General features: G+C 40.3%; 1 protein-coding gene and 1 long non-coding RNA gene across 2 annotated transcripts; both read left to right on the top strand.

Annotated features, from left to right (window-relative positions):
* The first annotated feature begins 1,069 nt into the window (after nucleotides 1-1,069).
* LOC144082036 (uncharacterized) lies at nucleotides 1,070-1,963 on the top strand. Its single transcript, XR_013303122.1, has 3 exons — nucleotides 1,070-1,211; nucleotides 1,364-1,505; nucleotides 1,679-1,963. It is a non-coding gene; the product is annotated as an uncharacterized LOC144082036 (long non-coding RNA).
* A 12,913-nt stretch (nucleotides 1,964-14,876) lies between these two features.
* On the top strand, nucleotides 14,877-16,312 carry LOC144082168 (POU domain, class 3, transcription factor 4-like). The gene has a single exon (XM_077609081.1). It carries the CDS (start codon nucleotides 14,881-14,883, stop codon nucleotides 15,970-15,972), a length of 1,092 nt encoding a protein of 363 aa, XP_077465207.1. The 5' UTR covers nucleotides 14,877-14,880; the 3' UTR covers nucleotides 15,973-16,312.
* Nucleotides 16,313-21,488: the final 5,176 nt, after the last annotated feature.

Raw genomic sequence — 21,488 nt, forward strand, 5'->3', positions numbered from 1 at the left:
TCCCTAAATACAAACTGCGAATTACTATTTAGTCATACTTAATGCCCTAGTAATTATTAGGCTAAAGAAAAGCTCCAAATTTCCCGGAGTTTTATTGTTTTTTGTTGGAGAACTTGTTAAGACCCTGACTGACATAGCTTCTTAAAGGGACAACACATGTACATACAAACTGTTATACACTCACACGTCGGCTCAGTGAAACTGCTCATGGCCATTGTTGGCTTTTATTGATGCGTAGAACATGTTGTTTTACCTTGTTTTGTCGCCGGTCTTTTGGGCGTCGGTCTTTTGGTCGCCCGTCTTTTGGTCGCCCGTTGTTGCGGTCGGGGCGACCAAAAGACCGGCGACCAAAAGACTGCAACCAAAAGACCGGCGACCAATCGACCACACACGGCGGCCATCTCTGCTTCATTTCAGCAGGGGAGAATATCTGACTCCAAAATGCCTTGGTGTACTCAAATGTAGTACCCCTATCTAACAGTGTTGAATAAAACTTAATGTTTTAATCTTTGTAAAAATTTTGCTACAGTTTAACCTTCATTTTCGCTGATGTAGCAAATGATGTGGTTGCTAAGTGAACCTCATGTCTCCATTCATTCATTCCTGAAGTAATGAATGGAATGCGTAGAAAAGTTTCAGATGGACTCTACGAATTGCTTTTCGACACAATCACTGTAGGTCTTCAGAAGTCCTTGCACGCCACGCAGGCTAAGTGTTAATGAGGGGAAATGAGCCAATGAGGCAGCCAAAAGTAACCTGCTGTTACTGTAACTAGGGACCCCGATAACACAGTAATAACAGGCTAATCGTATTTGGGTTCAGAAACCACAACATGCTAATTCAATTATCTTAATAAGCCCCCGTAGATAAAGAGCTTGTTTCGGCTGTGGTGATTGGTTGGCTCCTCTGGGGCTGTGAAGCTCTTCATTAGTTACCACAAAAAGAGGGAAACATTAGAAAAGGTAGATGTATGTATATGTAACTTGGATGATAATATTATTGGACCTACATCTGATTATTTTTCATCCCACAGAATGAACGGGAGGTTACTGCAAACCTTGCATTCTTCGTCTGGCCAAATGTTTCAAAGTTTTTCCCCCCACACGAGAAAGTGATACGCAGTTGTGAGAACATTGAACATTTAGAAGCAACTTCTGGCCAACTCCTTTTTGTGCACATGGACAATCTTCTTAAAGAGACAACAAAGAGGAGTAAGTCACTCATCCTTCAGAAATTTCTTTATTCTTTGTCACTACAAACACCCGACACAATGCCACATAAAACCAGTCTCCGTCTATTGTCCTGCTGCTGTGTGTCAGTTCACTCTTAGCGTCTATCTCAGAGCCGCCGTCTTTGTGTGAAGGAGCACAGGAAGGATGGCGCCATTGTTTCACCAGCCAAGGAGGAGAATGGAAGTGTTACAGTGGAGAGAATTGGCAGCTGAGCCCAGCAAGGAGATTCTCCACACAATATTAGAGAGAGGAATCACCCTGCTCAACCGTCAGGTTGGCCTCTGCTCGCCCCCTCAAACACAAACACAAACACAAACACACTCACATACACACAAACACACACAAACACACACATACACACACGTACACTTGAAATGGAAACACAACCATAGCTTCTTCCCCTTCGCTGTGAAATCTGCATTCACTCTTAACCCTTTGTTTTTCAGCTGACGAGCTAATCTGTTTATGGGTGTTTGTGAGGGCGCTTTTGTTTGCACCATGTACATATGTGCGCGCACACACAAGCGTGCACACTTTTGCCCGGAGCCAGCTGACGCCAGCAGAATACTGGAAACATCTCTGAGAGCTCACTTCAGCTCAATTTCTTTCTTTTTTGACTTCTTCATTTCTTGTGATGTTCTCTATAGAAATGTGTTAAATTGCAACATACACTATGCAAACACAACGAAAATAAAAAGTTAAGCATTACGTTTTTTCAGGTACCTGTCCAAGTTTCAAGATGGGCTTCAAATGCAATATTAGGAGAGGGAAAAATATCTAGTTCTTGGTGGAAGGTTTTTAAACACTTAAAGCTCAATATTACAACTTGAAATTTGATTGTTTTTAGTTTGAGTTTAATGATAATACAAGACAAACAAGCTTTTGTTAAGAACAGTAACTTATTTTTTAATCAATTAAAAAATATTACTGATCTCAGCCTGATTTAATGGACAAGTTATTTTTTTTATTATCTCATATTTCATGACATTGTGGGAAGAGGGGTTTCCTCATTGTTTTTTGTATGCAAAAGAGTCTATTAAAGGTTGAAAGTCTATTTTATTTTTCTATTTTCTTGTTGTCAAAAAAAATAAGTGCATTTTGTTTTATGTCCAATGTTTTATTCAATTACAGGGATGGCAGCTATTTTTAGAATTCCATGACTTTAAATTAGGCGTGACTTATTAAAAAGTTCATACACATTAATTATGACCTTCAAACATTTAGTGGAATACCATTTAAGTTACATTATACACCAACTTGCATTGATAGCCTGACAAAAGTTTACAATTTGTAGTTAATAAAAAAAATTCAGATCAATCAGATAGACCAACTACACAAACGTTAAAGTAACTGATGTTATATATTTGAAAATACTACGTCTTATGGGATATTTTAATCAAGTTTAATTGAAATTCATTAGATATTACGTTTGATAGTCATTACTTTTCCTGTATAATCCAACTAAACTGGCTGACTGTCGTTTTTTTCCTTCTTTCTTCCCTGAAAGATTTATATACATAGCTGATGAACTGGCGTATATTTGCGCATGTGCATCTAGATTGCATATTGAAGACAAAGTGGGGGATGGTGTACGTGATCAGCAGCACACTAAGCAGATAAGAGAGAAGGCAAGTGTCAAATAAGACAGCGGCAACGTAGGCAGAGGTAGGACTGAAAAGTGGTGTAAACAACAGAGCTCAAATTTAAAGAAGATTTGTGGGGAGGCAAAGGCCACGGATACAACAGCAATGTACAAATAGGCAAGGCAAAAGCAAAATGCAAACACTAGGCCTGCTGGGGCCTGTTTTTCTCCCCACACCGGCTCAATCCTCTTCGTCGGCGTCACACTAATTTGAGAGATTAGACAGTGCGGCTTAGGCGTCGCGAGCTCGCCTCTCTGAAGCGTCGCTTGTCTTTGTGTACCATTCTTTACACTTCTTTGATTCCATAAAAACATTATTATATGGAGTGGTGGTAAGACTCTCACTTTCACAATAAGAGCGTCTCACTTGATTCACTTGCTATGGGATATCCTCAAGTAATTATCTAAGAAGTAAACACTCACAATTCACTGGCTGCTGCTACTGCACCTTGTGCCGGCATTGGCGTTTATTGGTTGGCCTTATTAGATTGCTGATGCCTCTACCGCTGCTCTGATTAATGTGCATAAACACACACAAACACACTCACACAGACACCAGGCACGTGCTCTGAACACCATCTACCCTCTCACCAACTTAGCAGCGCTATTAGTAATGATTGAACCTTATCCAGTGGATGTAATATATTAGCAGGAAGATTATTCTGACGTTAAAACATGTTCCCTGTGCTGACAGCATCATCAATCACCCTCACCCTGCCTGTAGAAGACTCACTGGACATAATTGCTTCAGCATGGGCCTGGAGAAGGCATGAGGTGGTGGTAGTGGTGATGGTGGGGCTGGTGAGGGGGGGAGTTTGTGAGATTGAGTTTGTATTTCCTTGTTTTGATGATGCGATGAACTGGGCGATCAAGAAACTAAGCAAGAATAGAAATAAATGATGCAATTGTTTTCCTATTTCACATTTTCAGCGGACATTTTTATTACAATGCAGTCGACTTTTTTAAGCCATTCTTCTTACCTGGATGGACAACACAGTCTCATTCCTGGGCTGTATTTTTCATTTGTTCTTTTTTACTCTTAATACAAATGTTCAGTACAAAATACAAAAATTTACTTTTACTTTCAAATCCTGTAATTTTTGGAATTTAAACCGCACCTAACTAAAACACAACCACAATTTTACAAGAAGACTGTATTTGTTCACATGTATAAGCCAAACTACGGCTAAACAACAGGTGTTGTTGACATTGAGTTATGGGATATCTACACCAAAACACATGTAGATCATTAGTTTTTAAAATCCATAATTAACTTGTAATAGACTTTAAACTGCACAGTTAAAAGCAGAAGGGGTGTAAAGAAGTGTTTTATAGTCTCAAAACTACAGTATACTTAAATTGTTAAACATAGCTTAAATTTAATATGTACCTCTCTCCATCCTCTACAGTTAATACAATGTGAATTGAATGCACAATGTTATGAAACAGTTGTCATTCTTTCATAAAACACCCACAGGAGTGTTACCAATGTATTATTCTAAGGAAGACCCTGAAATATACAATAAGGTATTTCTTGGGTGTTAGTTTGGAAAGGTAGAATCAAAAATCAAAAAGCCTTTATTGTCATTATACACAGCTGCGTATAATGAAATTGGTGGTGCTACTCCACAAAGTGGAGTACAGATTCATAAAATTTGAAGCACTTCAATTAGAAAATCTAGTCTGCAGGGTATCACTGATCGAAAAAGAACCATTACAGTTTACAGTTGACAACATTTTGTATTGCATCAGTTGTTTGGATTTGTATGTGGTTTTGCCCCAAAATGTCTTCATGTAAGAATAAATATGTCAATTGCAGAGCCTGTTGTTTTGTTATTTATTTATTTTCTTTTTCACATGAGTAGTTGCTGATGACATGTTCAATTGATTAGCACCGATGAAGCAACAGATGAAGTGGCCACATCATCAGTTTAGTTTCTTTTTTTTAAAATTTTGCTTTTTTTGCTTGCTGGCTCAGGATAATTCCATTTACCACATGAAGTTAATTATTGCAGGTTTGTTTCCAAGTTTTAAACATGCATTATACTCAGTTTATATTACATTACTAACATTTGAAGTGGACTATAATTGTGTCCTTCTCTCTCTTTGGGCATGAACAAAACTAGAATAAACATCCAAACAAAGAATAAAATCATTGAAAGAAAATGGAAATTGGTCTAGTAAGTTAATTAAGTCAAATTTCCAAATATCTTATACATCCCATTACATTAGTACTTTCTAGACCAAATCCTGCTAATTTCTCATGACTGACTGTGTCATGACTTCATTTTAATCATCTTAGCTACTCTTCACGCAGAATTCACCATGTGCTGCTTGCACAAAGGTGGAAGAAACAGTGCCCTAAAACCCCACTGTAATTGTTCTTTTATTTAATAGAATATAAGCTATTCTGTGATGTGTCTTCTTTTTGCAGAGCAGTGACCATCGCCCTCTTGTCTCTCCCTCCCTGGCTCTAATGTTATGTAGTGATTAGTATTCTGCTCAGGCGTTCGGATGGAAAGCAGAGTGGCTGCCGAGAGGTGTCCTGAATCACATCGCTCATATTCCGCTAAGTGTGTGTTCGCGTGTGCGTGGGGGTGCATGCGCGTGTGTCTGTTGTCTGCGGTTGGACGTACACTGGTTTGAAAGAGTGAGTAGGGATTGGCCCAAATCAATCTCATATCAGCACCCTAACTGTTTTCTGTGTGTAAGCGTCACCATGCATTGTTTAAACACACATTTGCCACCTAACAGAACTGCTGCACTGCCATTTGTCAGTTTCCCCCCGCAGGGAGAGTGTGTTGAGATTGTGTGCTTGTGTTTGCACACACATGTCAAGGTCACCCGCGCCATTCTCTCTCCTAGCTGGTAGGCAGAGGCTGTCCATCCTTGTATCGGAAATGGATCCTTTTCATTCAGTCCTGGTGAACAAATGAAGAAAAATAATCAAGCAAACTCCCCCTCCAAAAGAGTCATCTGAGCGGTTGATACTGTCTTGTAAATTACGTGTTTATTATTAGCAGCCAAACGATAACTTGGCACACAGTTTTCTGAAAGTCCAAGCCAAAGGAAAAATACGTAATCTGGCCAGTCAGAGTTTGTGGATGAAAAGTAGTGTAATCTTTTCAAGATTACAATCACTTTATATCATCAATTTTGGGGGTTTCTGGAAAAGTGTGAAAAACACAACAACACTTGTCACACAACACTATGGTCAACCTCATAACTGCTGATATCAATCAAGTTGATGTGAGACTGAGACCAAAACAGTAGGTACAGCTTTGTGAATGCATCTTGGGAGATTTCAGCCCCCCTCTCAAGACTGGAACTACAGTACTATATAATCATAATCCATCCATCTGATTTAAAAAAAAAAGACCTTGTACTGGTCACCAGCCAATCACAAACAAACCATTCACATCTACAACAATCGACAACTAAAGGGTTCAAAGAACCAAACATGCATGTTTTTGGTATATAAGGGGAATTGAAGTGACAAAGGGACAAAAAAATCAGATAGGACAACTTAAGCCACGATAAAAATGGTTTTATCAACTATGAGTCGTGCTTGAAACAACTAGTTCAACATGCTACCGCAATTAGAATCTTATTGTTAGATTAATCACGCTTGTGCAGAGTCAGTTAACAGTGTTTTTTTACTTCATATACATGTTTCAATCATAAATCATCTTTATTTTTGTATTGTTTCTCATTAATGTTCATTCGATTTTGTGGGGTATACCTGATGGTTTGATTGGTGAGTATGTCAGAGTAGGTATACAGTAAATATTACCCATAAACACCCCCGAGCAACTGTATAACAGAGCTACCAGAGCTGAAACACAGTGGTTTGCAGTGCACATTTTAATTAGCCTTTACAAAAAGGTTTGAACTTGACACTATTTAGTCGGCACATTACCCTGCTAAATGGAGCTATTGGTGAATCTAATATGGGGGTGTGGGTATAAAGTTAATGATTTACAATAAAAACATTGTATTTGGTGTAGGTTCATGCAACTTTCACGACACAGATTTTCAAAGGGGAAGGAAGATTCCTTGCACAGGTACTCGATAAATATGTAGGAAAGGGAAATATGGGTAAAACCAGAGGCGGGGGTGTTCCATTAAAAGACAGAGCGTGTGTGTATGCATTAAAATGGAGGATTTTCTTGTCAGAGTGGCAGAGGTGGGGATTAGTTTAGGATCTGACTGAGACAGAGGAGAGCATGGCTGATGACTTTTGCCACACGAAGAGATGACGGAGCAAATGTGGTAGCATATACATCAATATCAGCACCAAATACATTATAGATGTACCCAGCAGAAGAAAATACATACAATAAAAAGCCATGCTAGATTTTCTTTGTTTAATGCATGACTGAGAGAAGGAAATTAATATCAGTGGATTGAATCCGCTCCTATGGAAGATCTTCATGCTCACCCAAACCTCAGGCTAATGCGCCCAAATAGATGCACACATGCACACGCACGCACACATACACACCCCCCACACACACACCATGCTGACAGACAGGCACTAAAATAACCTCTGTTCCAGCTGGTGGACTGCTGAGGCTCCTGCTGGGTTCTTTTAATAGGGAAAATTAGCCAAGCAGAAAGGTGGATCCTGTTTGTTATGCTCCAATGTCCCCCTTCCACACTGTGGGCCAAGGAGGCATCCTCTGTTGTCTCTCTCTCTCTCTCTCTCTCTCTCTGCCTCTCTGCTCTCTTGATGCCCTGTCTTCAGCAAGCGCTGATGCCTCCGTGCATCCCTCTCATGCCCTTATTTCAGGTACTGATATGAATACAGCGACTTATCCATACACTTTCTTATTTATTGTCTATGTTAGTGTTTTAGAAAGCTTTATATGCACCTTCCAGAAAGGAGACACTTCTAACCTGAAAGAATGTCAAAGCTGAAGAGTCAGTTACGTTAGGCACAAACAAGCGTTTGCATGAGACACGAGTTAGGATGAAGAGAGTGAAGGATGCGAGAGGATGCAAAAGAATGAAAAGCACCTTTGTTCTAGATGCCCTTGAGACAGCTGACATCACCAAAATAAGACCTTCTTTCAGGGGGAATGAGCGAGAGGAAGAAAGCAGGATTTGGGATACTGAACTAAAAGAAATGCTCGAGATCGTTGTGTGTGCTGTAAAAGATTGAGAAGCAATCTGGATGAAGTAAATAATCTTAACCTCTTTCTTTCAATCCAGGAATAGGCTAAGATGAACATTTTTAGAAATAATTATCAATTTTAATTTTACATATTGAAGCTTCATAAAAATCTACATAGTTGTTATTCCCATGTCCGGTCAGATTCATTCCAAAACATAACTTGTTCAGGATTAGGCCTATAATCAAGAAATTATAATGAAAGTTTACCTCATTAATTCCATGCAAAAAAACACATTTCCCCTAAGTGCAGGCCATCAATCAATCAATCAATCAATCAATCAATCAATCAATCAATCAATCAATCAATCAATCAATCAATCAATCAATCAATCAATCAATCAATCAATCAATCAATCAATCAATCAATCAATCAATCAATCAATCAATCAATCAATCAATCAATCAATCAATCAATCAATCAATCAATCAATCAATCAATCAATCAATCAATCAATCAAAAATCAAAATCAAAAGCCTTTATTGTCATCATACACAGCTGCGTATAACGAAATTGGTGGTGCTACTCTAAGCTTTTCAAAGTGTGTTTTCCCAGCAAAAAAAACATAAATAGTATAAAAGTATAAAAAGGCACATCCCAGCTAGTTGAATTCTAAAATATTGCACAGAATTCTAAAATATTGCACAGATTCTGAAATAATGCACAGATTCTAAAATATTGCACAGATTTCTAAGATATTGCACATTGTTATTGCACACCCAGAAGCCATGCTATTTAACTCGCTTGCAGGTATAGAAAAAGGAGGTTAAGAATGTTAAATTCAGTTTATGAAACCAGCACAATATTTAATTGTCCTCCTCAATTTGCTGCACTGGGGAGACTTAGATGAGCACAAATGCCATTTGTAATAAGGTAATGTGAGAATGTTGCACCTATTTCCTTCCCCAAATACAGTTCCTGTCCACAGGGGGTAGAGGGTCTCTTCACCCGTCTTACACGTCCAACTAAAACACATCACCACCCACACATCACACCGTTCATGACCACAAAAAAATACACACATTGGCAGCAGAAGACATCAGAGGGGGTCCATTCATTCTAAATCAACATCTCAAAATAAACATATTCTTCTGGATTAAATGTTTCCGATATTTGTTGTTCTTCCCCTTTGAGACTCCAGGTGGAATTGCTTTGAAACCAAAAATGGTGTATGCATTTCTTTGAACGGGAGAGTGGATGGAGGAAACGCTCTGAAAAGGGAACGAGAATTCCCTTTCGAAAGTTGTAAAAACATTTCTGCAGATTCTTCGGCCAGTCTCTCCATCTAACAAAGAAAGTGCTGTGCTGGTGACGAGTGGTTTCTTCCTCAATTACAAAAATCCCACTGCTACCCGGCATCCCCTGCAACATCAGGAAGTGTGTGTGCTCAGCGGAGGTCCACTGCTGGCATCGAATCACATCCGATTGGTTCAAGAGGTACTGATGCAAGCAGGACATGTAGTGGTTTTTTTCGTATGCGGTTTGACCACAGACGGAAGAGAAACGGTACACTCCGCCTTCGGAGGCCTGAAGGGGAAGGGGATGATGGTCCATTCTTGTTCAATTATGCAATTAATGTCAACCTATCGCACCGGAGATTATAGCCTGAAGCCCGCCAACCATGTGAGAAACTACTTGCATGGGGAACACAACGAGGCCATCTTGCAAGTCACCATAGTAACATCCTTTGCGCCATAAAGGATGCAGGTGGAACTTACCTGAGAACAGTTAATGACACGTTTTAGTACATTACAAGTTAATGACCGAACACACTTCAAGAGCAAAGGATGCCCTTTCAAGCTTGGGATAGAGCACTCAAAATATTAGCAGTCAATACACCGCCAAGTCTGAGAATCCTGCGCAATCTGATACTCTTCGATGAGCCATGCGCCAGCCCCCTTGCATGCTAATGCCGGGCCGCACAATAGGATACTTTGCAGTGTGTTTATTTTAGTAAAATGTGTAGCCCTAACTTTGTGAGGCAGTGAGACATGTGTTGTGGACAGTATTTTCACTGCGGTGTATTAGCTTTCTCTCTACCTTCCCACCCATGAACCCCCCCTCCCATCTGTGTGTGTGTGTGTAGACCCAGGAGACATTGCTCATGCATAATCACTGTATGTCTTTCTGATCTGCCTGTACCACTGGTGCACACAGAAACACACAATTAAGCAATTGTAAGGCAAAGCACAACAGTAGGATTGCGGCAAATCAAGCAAACCAAAGCCAAGGAAGTGTTGGGGTGTGTTTATTATTGCAAAATGCAGAACCCAATCATCCTTTCCCCCCATCTCATACAGGTTAGGTAGCATTCACAGGCTGGTACTAAATATGTATCATACATACAGACTTGCAGATACTATATTTCACACTATAAAGGATGGACTTTCAATACAATAGATTTGCACTCGGATAAATATACACATCTGCAGAAATGTATCATCCTTTATCATTCACTAACTCGTGAATCAAGACAAGATTTGACGATGCAGTGTGAGTGAATGTGAGTGTGTGTTCATATCTTCAGCCCTCCAGGGCTCAGTGGGCTAATTAATAATGAATCCCAGAGAGTCTGTGTTTGAAATGCAGATGTGCAACTGTCGACTCCGCCTGCTCCTTCAGAGGGACTTGTGTGTGTGTGTGTGTGTGTGTGTGTGTGTGTGTGTGTGTGTGTGTGTGTGTGTGTGTGTGTGTGTGTGTGTGCGTGTGTGTGTGCGTGCGTGCACGTGTATATGTATATTTGAAGAGGGGGGGTTGAGTTGTTGGGGGTGGGTGGCGTGTATATAGCTAGGTAAGATTGGTAGTCATCTAGCAGTAGCAACAAACAAGCTAGTTTTTACATTTTGCTTTATGAAAAAGAAAGTTGATCAAACGTTTTCTTTTCATTACGTTGAGTTTTTCAGGTACTTTCGTGTCACTTTCATTGATCGGATAAATCCCCTGCTCTTCCTCACCGGTCCAAAACCTTTTCAGGTCTCACTGCAGACGAAGAAGAGGAGTGGTTGTATGAAAGAGGAGTTGGAGAGCCGCTCAAGAGCATACATTATATGCTTAAATAGACTCTCTACTCTTTTTCATTGCTTTGTCTTAAAGTGGGGCGTTTTAAAGTTAACGGACGGAAATGTTATGGAGGTTTTAACCAATTGACACTGCTTTACTCACATAGTAACAATGTACAGCAGCTTTGCAAACACCACCTGTAACACATGCACACGCGGGATAAATGCCGTGACAAACATGGAGGTTAAACGAGGATATGTTTCAATTGAATTTTATTTAGCAAAAACAATTATTCAAAATAATAATTTTGTGAGCTAGTCTTTTCTGAGAAAGGAGAAGACAATCTGTAAAAAGTCTGTTAAGTGTCCGTTACCTGGGGCTTGCTTATTGTTTTGACTCAATTCAATTTGTAATTAACCACATAGTCAAATAATTTTATGCTTGACTTTGCATCATAGTTGGAATACTAATGAAGAATACACATTCAGGTTAAAGGTCTTGATGTTCTCTCTTTGAAGCTCCTCTTTGCACTTGTTTGGGGAAATATAATTACATTTTGGTAGAACTTCAATTATTCAAAACAACATTATCTAATAATTGCTTGCATTTACTGTCACAGCAATAACACAAAATGTCACTTTGTTTACACCTGCATTTGTCACAATAATTGAAATATCTCCATGATCCGCAACCATAACTATTGCAACAACACTAATCGTTAAATGTTTTACATCCTCAACATAATGGAACATCCAATGATGAGATATTTGGAATAAATAACTCCAAAGTCACGAGGTATGCAAAAATTCCGATTCTGAGAATTAAAGATATAGTTCTAAGCACCTTTAACAGATTTCACATGAGTAAATCTCCTTTTTTTAAAGAAACGACTGACTTCATGTAATGTTTAAATAAATACATTGATATATTTCTGGTAATTTCAGGCGTAACACTAATGTCATAATTTGATTTTGGGGAGAAATTGAGAAAACCAGCACATTTTATACACACTCAAAACAAAACAAAAAAAACTTGGAACTTTTCAAACTCCAACTTTTACTTTTCCCTCCGAGGTAGAAAAAAAAGTAACAAACATTCGGGTTGTAAATTGATGATGAAAACTAACACCGTATCAGTAGTGTTATGCTAAAATTTGTTTGTTTTAGAGTCATGCTGTTTAAACATGTCGCTGTCCTCAACGAGCTGCCATGCATTGATGGGGTATATTAATTATGTGTGTTTTTTTATTATTATTTTTTTTTTGGGGGGGGGGGGGTTCTAGCATGTATGAGGATGTTTGTGCAATGTTTTTTATTATTAATAAACCTATTAATGCTAGATAATGCCACCTTACTAGAACACACTCATTTATTCTTATAGAGAAGTGTTTTATCTCATTAGCGTTCGACCAATAACAACTGACAATCATAAAACACAACCTTTTAATTAAGTAGAGAGCAAGAAAACGAGCTAAAATGGGGTTCATTTGCAAAGAGATTTTTCCATTTGAACGCATTAATACATATAGGGTTGCACTCACAAACTTGAGGGGGTCAGCACTGCTTGGGAAAAGTTTACAAGGGTCGTGACACCCGTGACTGGGTGCACCCTTAGGCCCATTGCTGCCTTAATAGCAGTTTAAACCTTATGCAGAACTATATATGGTACTCAAAATATATTTTTAAAAATGAAAAATAGTTATCTGATCGTGAGCAATCGCAATTTAGAACATTGTTTTGATTTGGCAATGTCAGAAAATAGAAATCATTTAACATTTACAGAGATTTAAAAAAAACGTGAGAAAAATACACACACAAAAATCAATATGAACAAATGCCCTCTCTAACTCCAACACTTCTATTAATGCAGCACACGCATGTTTTTAAAACACAAATATCCAATAAAATATTCGCTTGCAGAAATATAATTATTATCGCATGTTTAGATTTTTTCACAAAACTTGCGGTGGTGAACGTCGCTCAAACGCGCAAAACAAACAGTCATAAATAAATGATTAATTCCATGAAGAAAGAATAAACAGGAAAAATTACGACTCATTTGCTTGTCTTATTGAGCAGTAATGTGCACCTTGGTAGGAGAGAGGCAGTCAGTGTAGCAGGGCTGTCTCGGGTTATCTGTGAATGGGCTCTTTATTGGAGGCGCGGAGCGGGGATTTGCCTTTTATTCGCCTCACTATGGAAACGAGCTCGACGGCACAAAAATGTTGATGGGAATAAAAGGAATCAGCACGCGGAGCGTTTCTAGAGAAGCATCTGTTACACTTAGAAACTTAGACTATCGAGAGCAATACAACCCCCCTCTTAAAGCAGCACTCCTGCAACCACTTTAAGCCAACGAAATCCACACTTTAAAATCGTTGGAAGCAGGTGTTATACGCAAACAAAACCCGCATTCATTTCGGGGGGAAAAATATTGAAATGCCGTTTTTTGTTTTGTTTTTTGTTTCATCATCAATCTTGAACGTGCGTCCAAAAATAAGACCACTCTCTCGTTAAAGGAAATTATGAATTCACATTCAAATGGCGCATTAATTTTGGGGAAAACGGAAAATAAAATTGAACTTAGACACTGACTCACATTCTGAATACTGTTCCATTACATCACGTTTTTTTGTGAAACATCAAAGTTCGCCAAAATTTCTTTTTTTTCCAGTAGTATTGTTATTATTCCCAGTGCAATCGAGCTATAACGCATCTTACTCGGTGCCCCCGAGCAGTGATCAGTCAGTCAGTCAGTCATCAATGCCTTGCGTGTGTCCTCCGTTAGTGACCGTGAATTGTCCATGTCCAGCCGTCCTCGGCCCATGTCCTGTCCGCCAATCCCTCACCTGCTCCGGCCGTCCCCCTGCTCGTCTCCCCTTCTTAGCTCGGCTGTCTTCACTGACTTTCTGGTGGCTGCAGCCTTCTTTTTATTTCTCCTAAATATATGAAAATGTATGCAAATTTAAATCAAGCTTAACCTGGGAGCCCCATGCAATATATTTAATGCAATTGCAAAGCAATAAGGAAGCTGGCACACATTCTTCAAATGGAAATTACAGTCATCTGCTAAGTTAGCTCTGTGTAAAAAAATATCTTGCCGGGTTCTAACAAGAAAGAAAAATGTATATTTGCATCAGAACACACGTTATTGCGCGTTTAATGTGAGGATTTGATTGCTCCTGAGGTAGCAAAAATAGGGACTGTTTTGGGTGTAATTTTTGCAATTTATGACTGATGTAGATTTTTTTTTTGTAATGTGATGTATGACATGCTTGTAATCTAATAATTGTGAAAGGATCCATGTGGTGTGCCACCTTGTAGTCCCGAGGAAGTGTTTACTGAGAGTTAATGATTCTCAGCGCAAAAGGGGTGCAGGTTTGATTGCATCTTGGAAAATTAAGTGTTGGCACGTCTGGCAGATGCCGCTGGAGCTTTAAAACTCCTCCGCGAGCGCTCAAGGGTGACAGGAACGGCGTTAAATTCACCGCGTGGAGCAGTTGGAAAGTTGGATTATAATAAACAGGAAGTGTGCTCCACGCGCACATTGTTCCACAAACAGACTCGTTGGAGAAGCGCTTGGACTCACTTCCGGTTCGATTGCCCTTAACCCTTTCCTCCCCACGGCTCCGGCGGTGGGAGGTTGCGCGCCGTGCCGTCATTGGTGGGAAAGGTGTCGTCGCGGCGCCTTACTCGCCCCCTGAGTGGTGGGTCTCGCTGTCCGTCAACACCCGCTCGGTGCGCGGAGACTCCAGAGAGAGGGGTGGGGGGGAGATGTCAGAGGCTGAGCTGAAGCTCACTTTTAGTATCGCCAGTGGGGTTGAGCAGCCAGCATGGCCACAGCTGCCTCCAGCCCCTACACTTTGCTCGGCTCGAGTCCCATGATCCACCCGGACAGCCAGGCCATGCAGCCCGCCAGCCCCTACAGAGGCCACCAGAAACTCCTGCACAGCGACTACCTGCAGAACATCCAGAGCAACGGGCATCCTCTTGGGCACCAGTGGGCGAGCAACCTATCGGATAGCAGCCCGTGGTCGGCCTCGATGGAGCAGCAGGACGTCAAGCCGGGCAGGGAAGACCTGCAGCTGGGCATTATCCATCACCGCTCGCCGCACGTCGCTCATCACTCGCCACACCACAACAGCCATCCGGCAGCGTGGGGCACCCCGGTGTCGCACAACTCGTCCATCAGCGCCGGGCAGCAGATAAACATCTACTCGCAGACGGGGTTCAGCGTCAACGGCATGCTGGAGCACGGCGGGCTGACGCCTCCGCCCAACCCGTCGGGCCAAGGCATGCACCCGGGCCTCAGGGACACGCTCAGCCCCGAGCACGGCGACCTGGGCGGCCACCACTGCCACGACCACTCCGACGAGGAGACGCCGACTTCGGACGAGCTGGAGCACTTTGCCAAGCAGTTCAAGCAGCGGAGGATCAAGCTGGGCTTCACGCAGGCCGACGTAGGCTTGGCACTGGGCACTCTCTACGGTAATGTCTTTTCCCAAACCACCATCTGCAGGTTCGAGGCTCTGCAGCTGAGCTTTAAAAACATGTGCAAACTCAAGCCGCTGCTGAACAAGTGGCTGGAAGAGGCAGACTCGACCACGGGCAGCTCCAGCAGTATAGACAAGATAGCAGCTCAGGGGAGGAAGAGGAAGAAGAGGACTTCCATCGAGGTCAGCGTGAAGGGGGTCTTGGAGACACACTTTCTCAAGTGCCCCAAACCCTCTGCGCCAGAGATCACGTCGTTGGCGGACACGCTGCAGCTGGAGAAGGAGGTGGTCCGCGTCTGGTTCTGCAACCGGAGGCAGAAGGAGAAGCGGATGACGCCGCCAGGGGAACTGCCGCCGCCCCCGCCGACCCACGACGGGTCCTATTCCCACGGCGGGACCGCGGGGGACACGTCCTCGTGCCACGACCTTTGACCGATGCCCCCCATCCGGGAGGGATTAGGCCCGAGTCAGACTCCTCCAGAGCCAGAAGACCTCCCTCCTTCCAGCAGGACCGGAGATAAACCCCTCGGCCTTGGCCTCTTTTGAAAGCGCCACGAGGGCATCATTTCGCATTTCACGACACTGCGTGCAGGAGCCGGTCAAAAATGTTTGGATATAAAGATACAAAATGTGCCTAGAATCTACCAGCGCCTTTAGTTTTTTGTCTCCATAATCCGACAAATAGGACTGCTCTTTTGCTTCCTATTTTTCCTCCTTTTTATTGTGGCATGACACAAAAGATTTTCTTAGAATTGTTTTTTTCTATGACACTTCTTTTGGGCACCACGTATAATTAATTGTACCTTTCACTCGAGCTCACAATCTTCCGATGATATTATTTTGTAGCATACTCGTATCTGCGATTGATATTATTTTTGCAGTTGCAAATAGACCCTCAATCCAGTGGTATGTGCAACACAATAGCACTTCAAATCTTGTTTTTTTTTCTTTTGCCCCGCCATTGTGGCCTGTGTAGTTAATCAGGCCTCTCTCTCTAAAAAAACAAAAAACAGCTATTTATAAATGATTTGTTTGTTACTTTCATTCATCTTCGACCATTTAAACTGTGTAGACTCTGAACAAGAGCCGTGAATAGAAAAATGGGTTTGACGCTATACACCTGCCTATAATTTTATTGTACGTTCACTATCCAAATTTTATAATATTAAATACTCCTGTTATTGGTTTATTTCACAAGTATTTTTTCGAATATTGTACAGTTTTATATATCACCCTTTTGAAGTCGTTAATTTAAACAAATGCTCTTAGTTATTCCTGCACTTATAATTAGCAATGTAAAAAAATATTTTCAGTATAAGATTGAACTGTTTCGGCTGTTTTATTCCAAATTTCGATGACAGCTCAAGTAATTATTTATTTTCAGTATAAAGCTTGTATTATGTTTTGAAATAAACTATGTATGTTGTAATAAACAATTCCTTGCTACAATTGTTCCCTGTCCAAAAATAATGTCAATAATAATACATTATTTTTATCATAGTATTACCACCATCCTCCTCATTATTATTATAATTCACAATTACAATATAAAATGTACTTCTAAGTAAACTTAGTGAACACTACTAATTAGTCGTTATTTCAAGTAATGAGTTAAATAAACAATTAAAACCCCAATGTAAAATTCTACATCAACAGCAGCGTCTCCCTTTGCCTGTTATGCATGTTCAAATTATGATTTCCTTTTAAGATTTTGATGTCCCTCACTGCTGTAAAATTTTGAGTGGCTCGATGGATTTTTGGCCTTAGGCTGGTCACAAAAAAAAGAGAGAGCAAGAGAGAGAGAGAGAGAGAGAATTCATTCTGCATGCAGTTCCTCTGAAATGTTATTGTCAAGGCCCTCTGCCCTCCTTGATCGGACATGCGTGATGTATCGGCTGGGCCAGTGGGCCTGACAGCGCGTGCGTAGACACGCGGTGACACACGCACAATCACGCACGCACAGACGCGCGCGCGCATAGAAGCAGATGAATCTCATTTCAAAGACTACAGCTCCGTATAATTGGCCATGCGAAAGCAAAATAAAGCTATATTCCTGAAAAAAAAAACTGATGCCGGAAAATAAATTAGGAATGGTTTTGAAATAAGTAAATGCAGCACTGTTTAAATGATTCAAAAATAGAGCTGGGGAGGGAGGGTAAAGGAGGGGAAGGGGGGAAAGGGTGCTAGGCCTTGCCTTGAAAACAGAGAGCCTGACTGGAATACTAATGTGTCTTGAATTTATGCATCTCCTCAGTCTGCGGCCCTGGGAGGGGGTTGGGGGACACAGCATAAGAGAGGGTGAGGATGGAGGTAAAAGGGACGACTGTGACAATATAAAAGAAAAAAAAAATAGAAAAAAACAGTGGCTAAATGTTTTGGTTGTAAATGCTGAGTACAGTAGGGCGGTTTGGATGCGTCTGGGGTGGAGAACAAGCAAATGAGCAGAAAATCCAAAGTTTTGAAAAGAAACTATATCTTTGCTCCTTTGGAAGGAGAAAACATCGAAATTCTGTAAGGAAGCACATTTTTAAAGATTAACTCAATATCTCACTAGTGTGGAAATGATTGACTTTGGGAACAGGTCAAGGGCAAAAAATCAGGTGCATTTCAGTTAAAAAAATATATCAAAATATGTATCTGTGTGTGTGTTAGCCAAAAGTCATGAATTTATAGTTTTTAACAGTATAAATGTGTCATCCAATATGTTTGATTTTCGATTAGCTTAGACTTTCGATAAGATACTTCAGATTGAAGTGATGACTTCTTGATAGGATGGAACAAATCATTGATTCTTTTTTTTGTCATTGCTTTAATTAAGCACAGACCCATTTTGATCTCTTTTTAAAGTCAGTATTTTTCTACCTCAGTTAAAGGTTAAAATCATGGAAACCAAAACCTATTCCAAATATTTTTTGTTTGTAATGTTTATCTAATATAGACCACTGACTAAATAGGGCCAAGGTAGGTCAAATCCAGTAAATCATAGACTTCACATTTGCAAAGTGAGATTTAAGTTATTTTAAAATTAGAACACTTTCCAGTATCGCATATAGTCAGGAAAAAAACACACACACACATGCACACACACTTACATATATGCATATATTACTAGTAAATTATATGTAACACTGCTCACTTTTTAGAATTTGGGGAAAATCTAACAGAAATGCAAATTGATAATCAGTGGAAATTAATGTAGTTTGTGCATCTGGTTTCACCTAAACATTTCCATTCCACTCTATAGTGTGCATTACTATATATAGTGCTAGCACAGGCTCCATGCGTGTCAATGTGTAAGCATGCATGCATATGTGAGTGTATTGTCCCAGTAGAAACTAAATGATTGGGTGTTGAAGGGACTTCTAAGCATCCAAATTCTGTTTCTGATTCTGAAAACTGCTTTGGGTTGTTTTGGACTTGTTGCGCAGAAATCATTGACCCATTTAGGCAGCTTGTCCGAACAGTCTGCACTCCCTTTTGCCTGTGAGCCATACAACTACTGTTATTTTGTCAATTAAAGAACATCAAAAATATGAAAGAGTGCACAAAACTGCACCAAACCACTAAAATCTCTTTTGGATGATACAAATTGTACCCATTATTCCATTTAAAGTATCTTAATAACTCTGAGTTACCAATTTGAGTGGAACAAGCTGCTGCTGCTACCACAGTGTAATAGAGTTTTATAGTAGTAGCTATGTAAATAATCCCCCAAGCAGCTATTTACTATTTAGTTTGAATTGTTTCTATTCGTATTAAGGGAAATAGTGGTTTTAAATTAGTCTCTGTGGTCATTTTATTCCTAAACTATGGTGCATGATCAGTTTCTTAAAATCTTATATTTGGGCGCGTGATACTTGGGCTGTGTAATACAAAATATTCGGCCATTTTTTAAAACAAATAGTGTATTCCTGCAATACACAAATGTTGTGTTTAAGGCAACAACTGTTACATGATATGGGCTAAGGACTTCTGCCCATTGCATTTTTACAGTATATGGATATTCCTTTGTGCACTGAGATACATTGGGGTTCAATATAATCAGAGTACATCATCAACTCCTAATGAATCCAGATAAAAAAAAACAGCAACTTTAACCACAAATCCTTGGTACTGAGTATTTTGAAAATCCTTTGTGCAGACTCCAACGAACCGTTGCTGTCATACTACAGCAGAGTAGCAATTAAAGGGCACAATTCCGATACCTTCAAAGTCAAGCAACATCTCTGCACTTAAAGGGGAGTTTTCGCCATCCCATTTACAGCATGTTTAACAAACACCATGCACGTCGTAACGTACACAAAACACAGGATACACACAGATAAGTGAGGTCAGAAAGGCCTGTTTATGGTTGTGGGAGAGTAAATCACAGTATGTGATATCTTCATTTGAGACAAGAGGGCTGATCACTGCTTGTCCTGCTTGTTCCACATTAACTCATTATCACACACGCTCGCTCCATTAATTCTCTTGCTTTTATTAGCAGCAAGAATGAATGCACCCGCACGCACGCAGGCAGCCGACCAGTATCTACCTCTACCTCATGTGACAGCTAATGGCTTCATTTGGAGCAGTGTGTTAATTGGCTGAGTTTGGAGAGACTCTTGTTAATGAGGATAAATAGATTCACACCTGAGTGGGGCGCTACCATTCACAGCATCACTGTGGGAAATGTGAATGACGTATCCAAAAGTGGGCTGCAACACTACATCATGCAGTCGAAGTGACGTAGCCTGTCCCTTTTTACTTCCTCCCAGTCTGAACTCCGTTATGTTTCCTTGCCAGCCAGACTTATTAGCAGAGTGCTTGATTAGCACCAGGAGGCCAAAACAAAGAGCAGTGTGTCAAAGCAATTAGCCTCACTGTTTACCTCTCAGCTCCCAGGCTGCAGATGCATTATCCAGGAGAGAGAGGAGGGACATGGAGTCAACTCATATGGCCACAGAGAGAGAGGACAACAGCTGGTCCATGGGCAAGTGTGTTTGCGTGCATGTGTGTGTGTGTGTGTGTGTGTGTGTGTGTGTGTGTGTGTGTGTGTGTGTATGTGTGTGTGTGTGTATGTGTGTGCTCACTTGCATATATAATGATGGTAGCATTTCCTCATGCCTCTATCCATCTGCTTTCCAGCCCAGATCCCAATCTTCTGCTGTCTATTCAGGCCACAAACACACAGATTTGGTCAGACAAAAGAGCAGAAAGTGGTCATTTACATAACATACAGGATGCAGAGTAAAATATGAAGGGGCCGTAAGAGACATTATTCAGGATTAGTCTACATCTCACAGGCGCTATTGAGGCGATCGTAAAGCTTGAGGGAGCGGGGATTCAAATGGCAATACTATTACTGAAGGGTGAAAAGGTCATAATTCAACACATTTTAAAAATAAATAATTAAAATGAGCAAGGAGTAAAAAAAAGGGAGCTTTAGATGCCTCTATGGTCAGAATTAAATTTGTATTTATTTGTTTGAGTTGATAACTCAACCAGAATCCCTCAAATTATGCATTCACAATTTTTTTTTTAAAAATGGCACCTATCTATAATGCCCAAACTAAGAACACCTGGTTTAATACCCATGAAACAGTCTCCCATCTGCTTAACTGAGAAGGCCACACACCTTAATTGAACTCTTGAAAATGTATATAGTAGTATCGTAAAGATGAAGAGGGATCCAAAACCCTAAAATGCAGATTATCAGAAAGCTGGTATAAAAACTGTAATTAATACAAAAAGGGGCCACATAAGGGCATTTTACTATAATAAACTTTTTTTTAAAGCTCTTTGTTTGAAATATTTGATGTCCGATCAGATGAATGTAAGATTCAACTTAAAAAAAAAAAAAAAACTGTAATTAATACAAAAAGGGCCACATAAGGGCATTTTACTATAATAAACTTAAAATAAAATAAAACTATCCTATCAGATGAATGTAACATTAAACTTTTATT

This window comes from Stigmatopora argus, chromosome 9 (genome assembly GCF_051989625.1).
Source record: "Stigmatopora argus isolate UIUO_Sarg chromosome 9, RoL_Sarg_1.0, whole genome shotgun sequence".
Taxonomy (NCBI): Eukaryota; Metazoa; Chordata; class Actinopteri; order Syngnathiformes; family Syngnathidae; genus Stigmatopora; species Stigmatopora argus.

What these genes read in the sequence shown, in the direction of transcription:
- LOC144082168 (XM_077609081.1), top strand. Translation starts at nt 14,881, where the DNA reads ATGGCCACAGCTGCCTCCAGCCCCTACACTTTGCTCGGCTCGAGTCCC.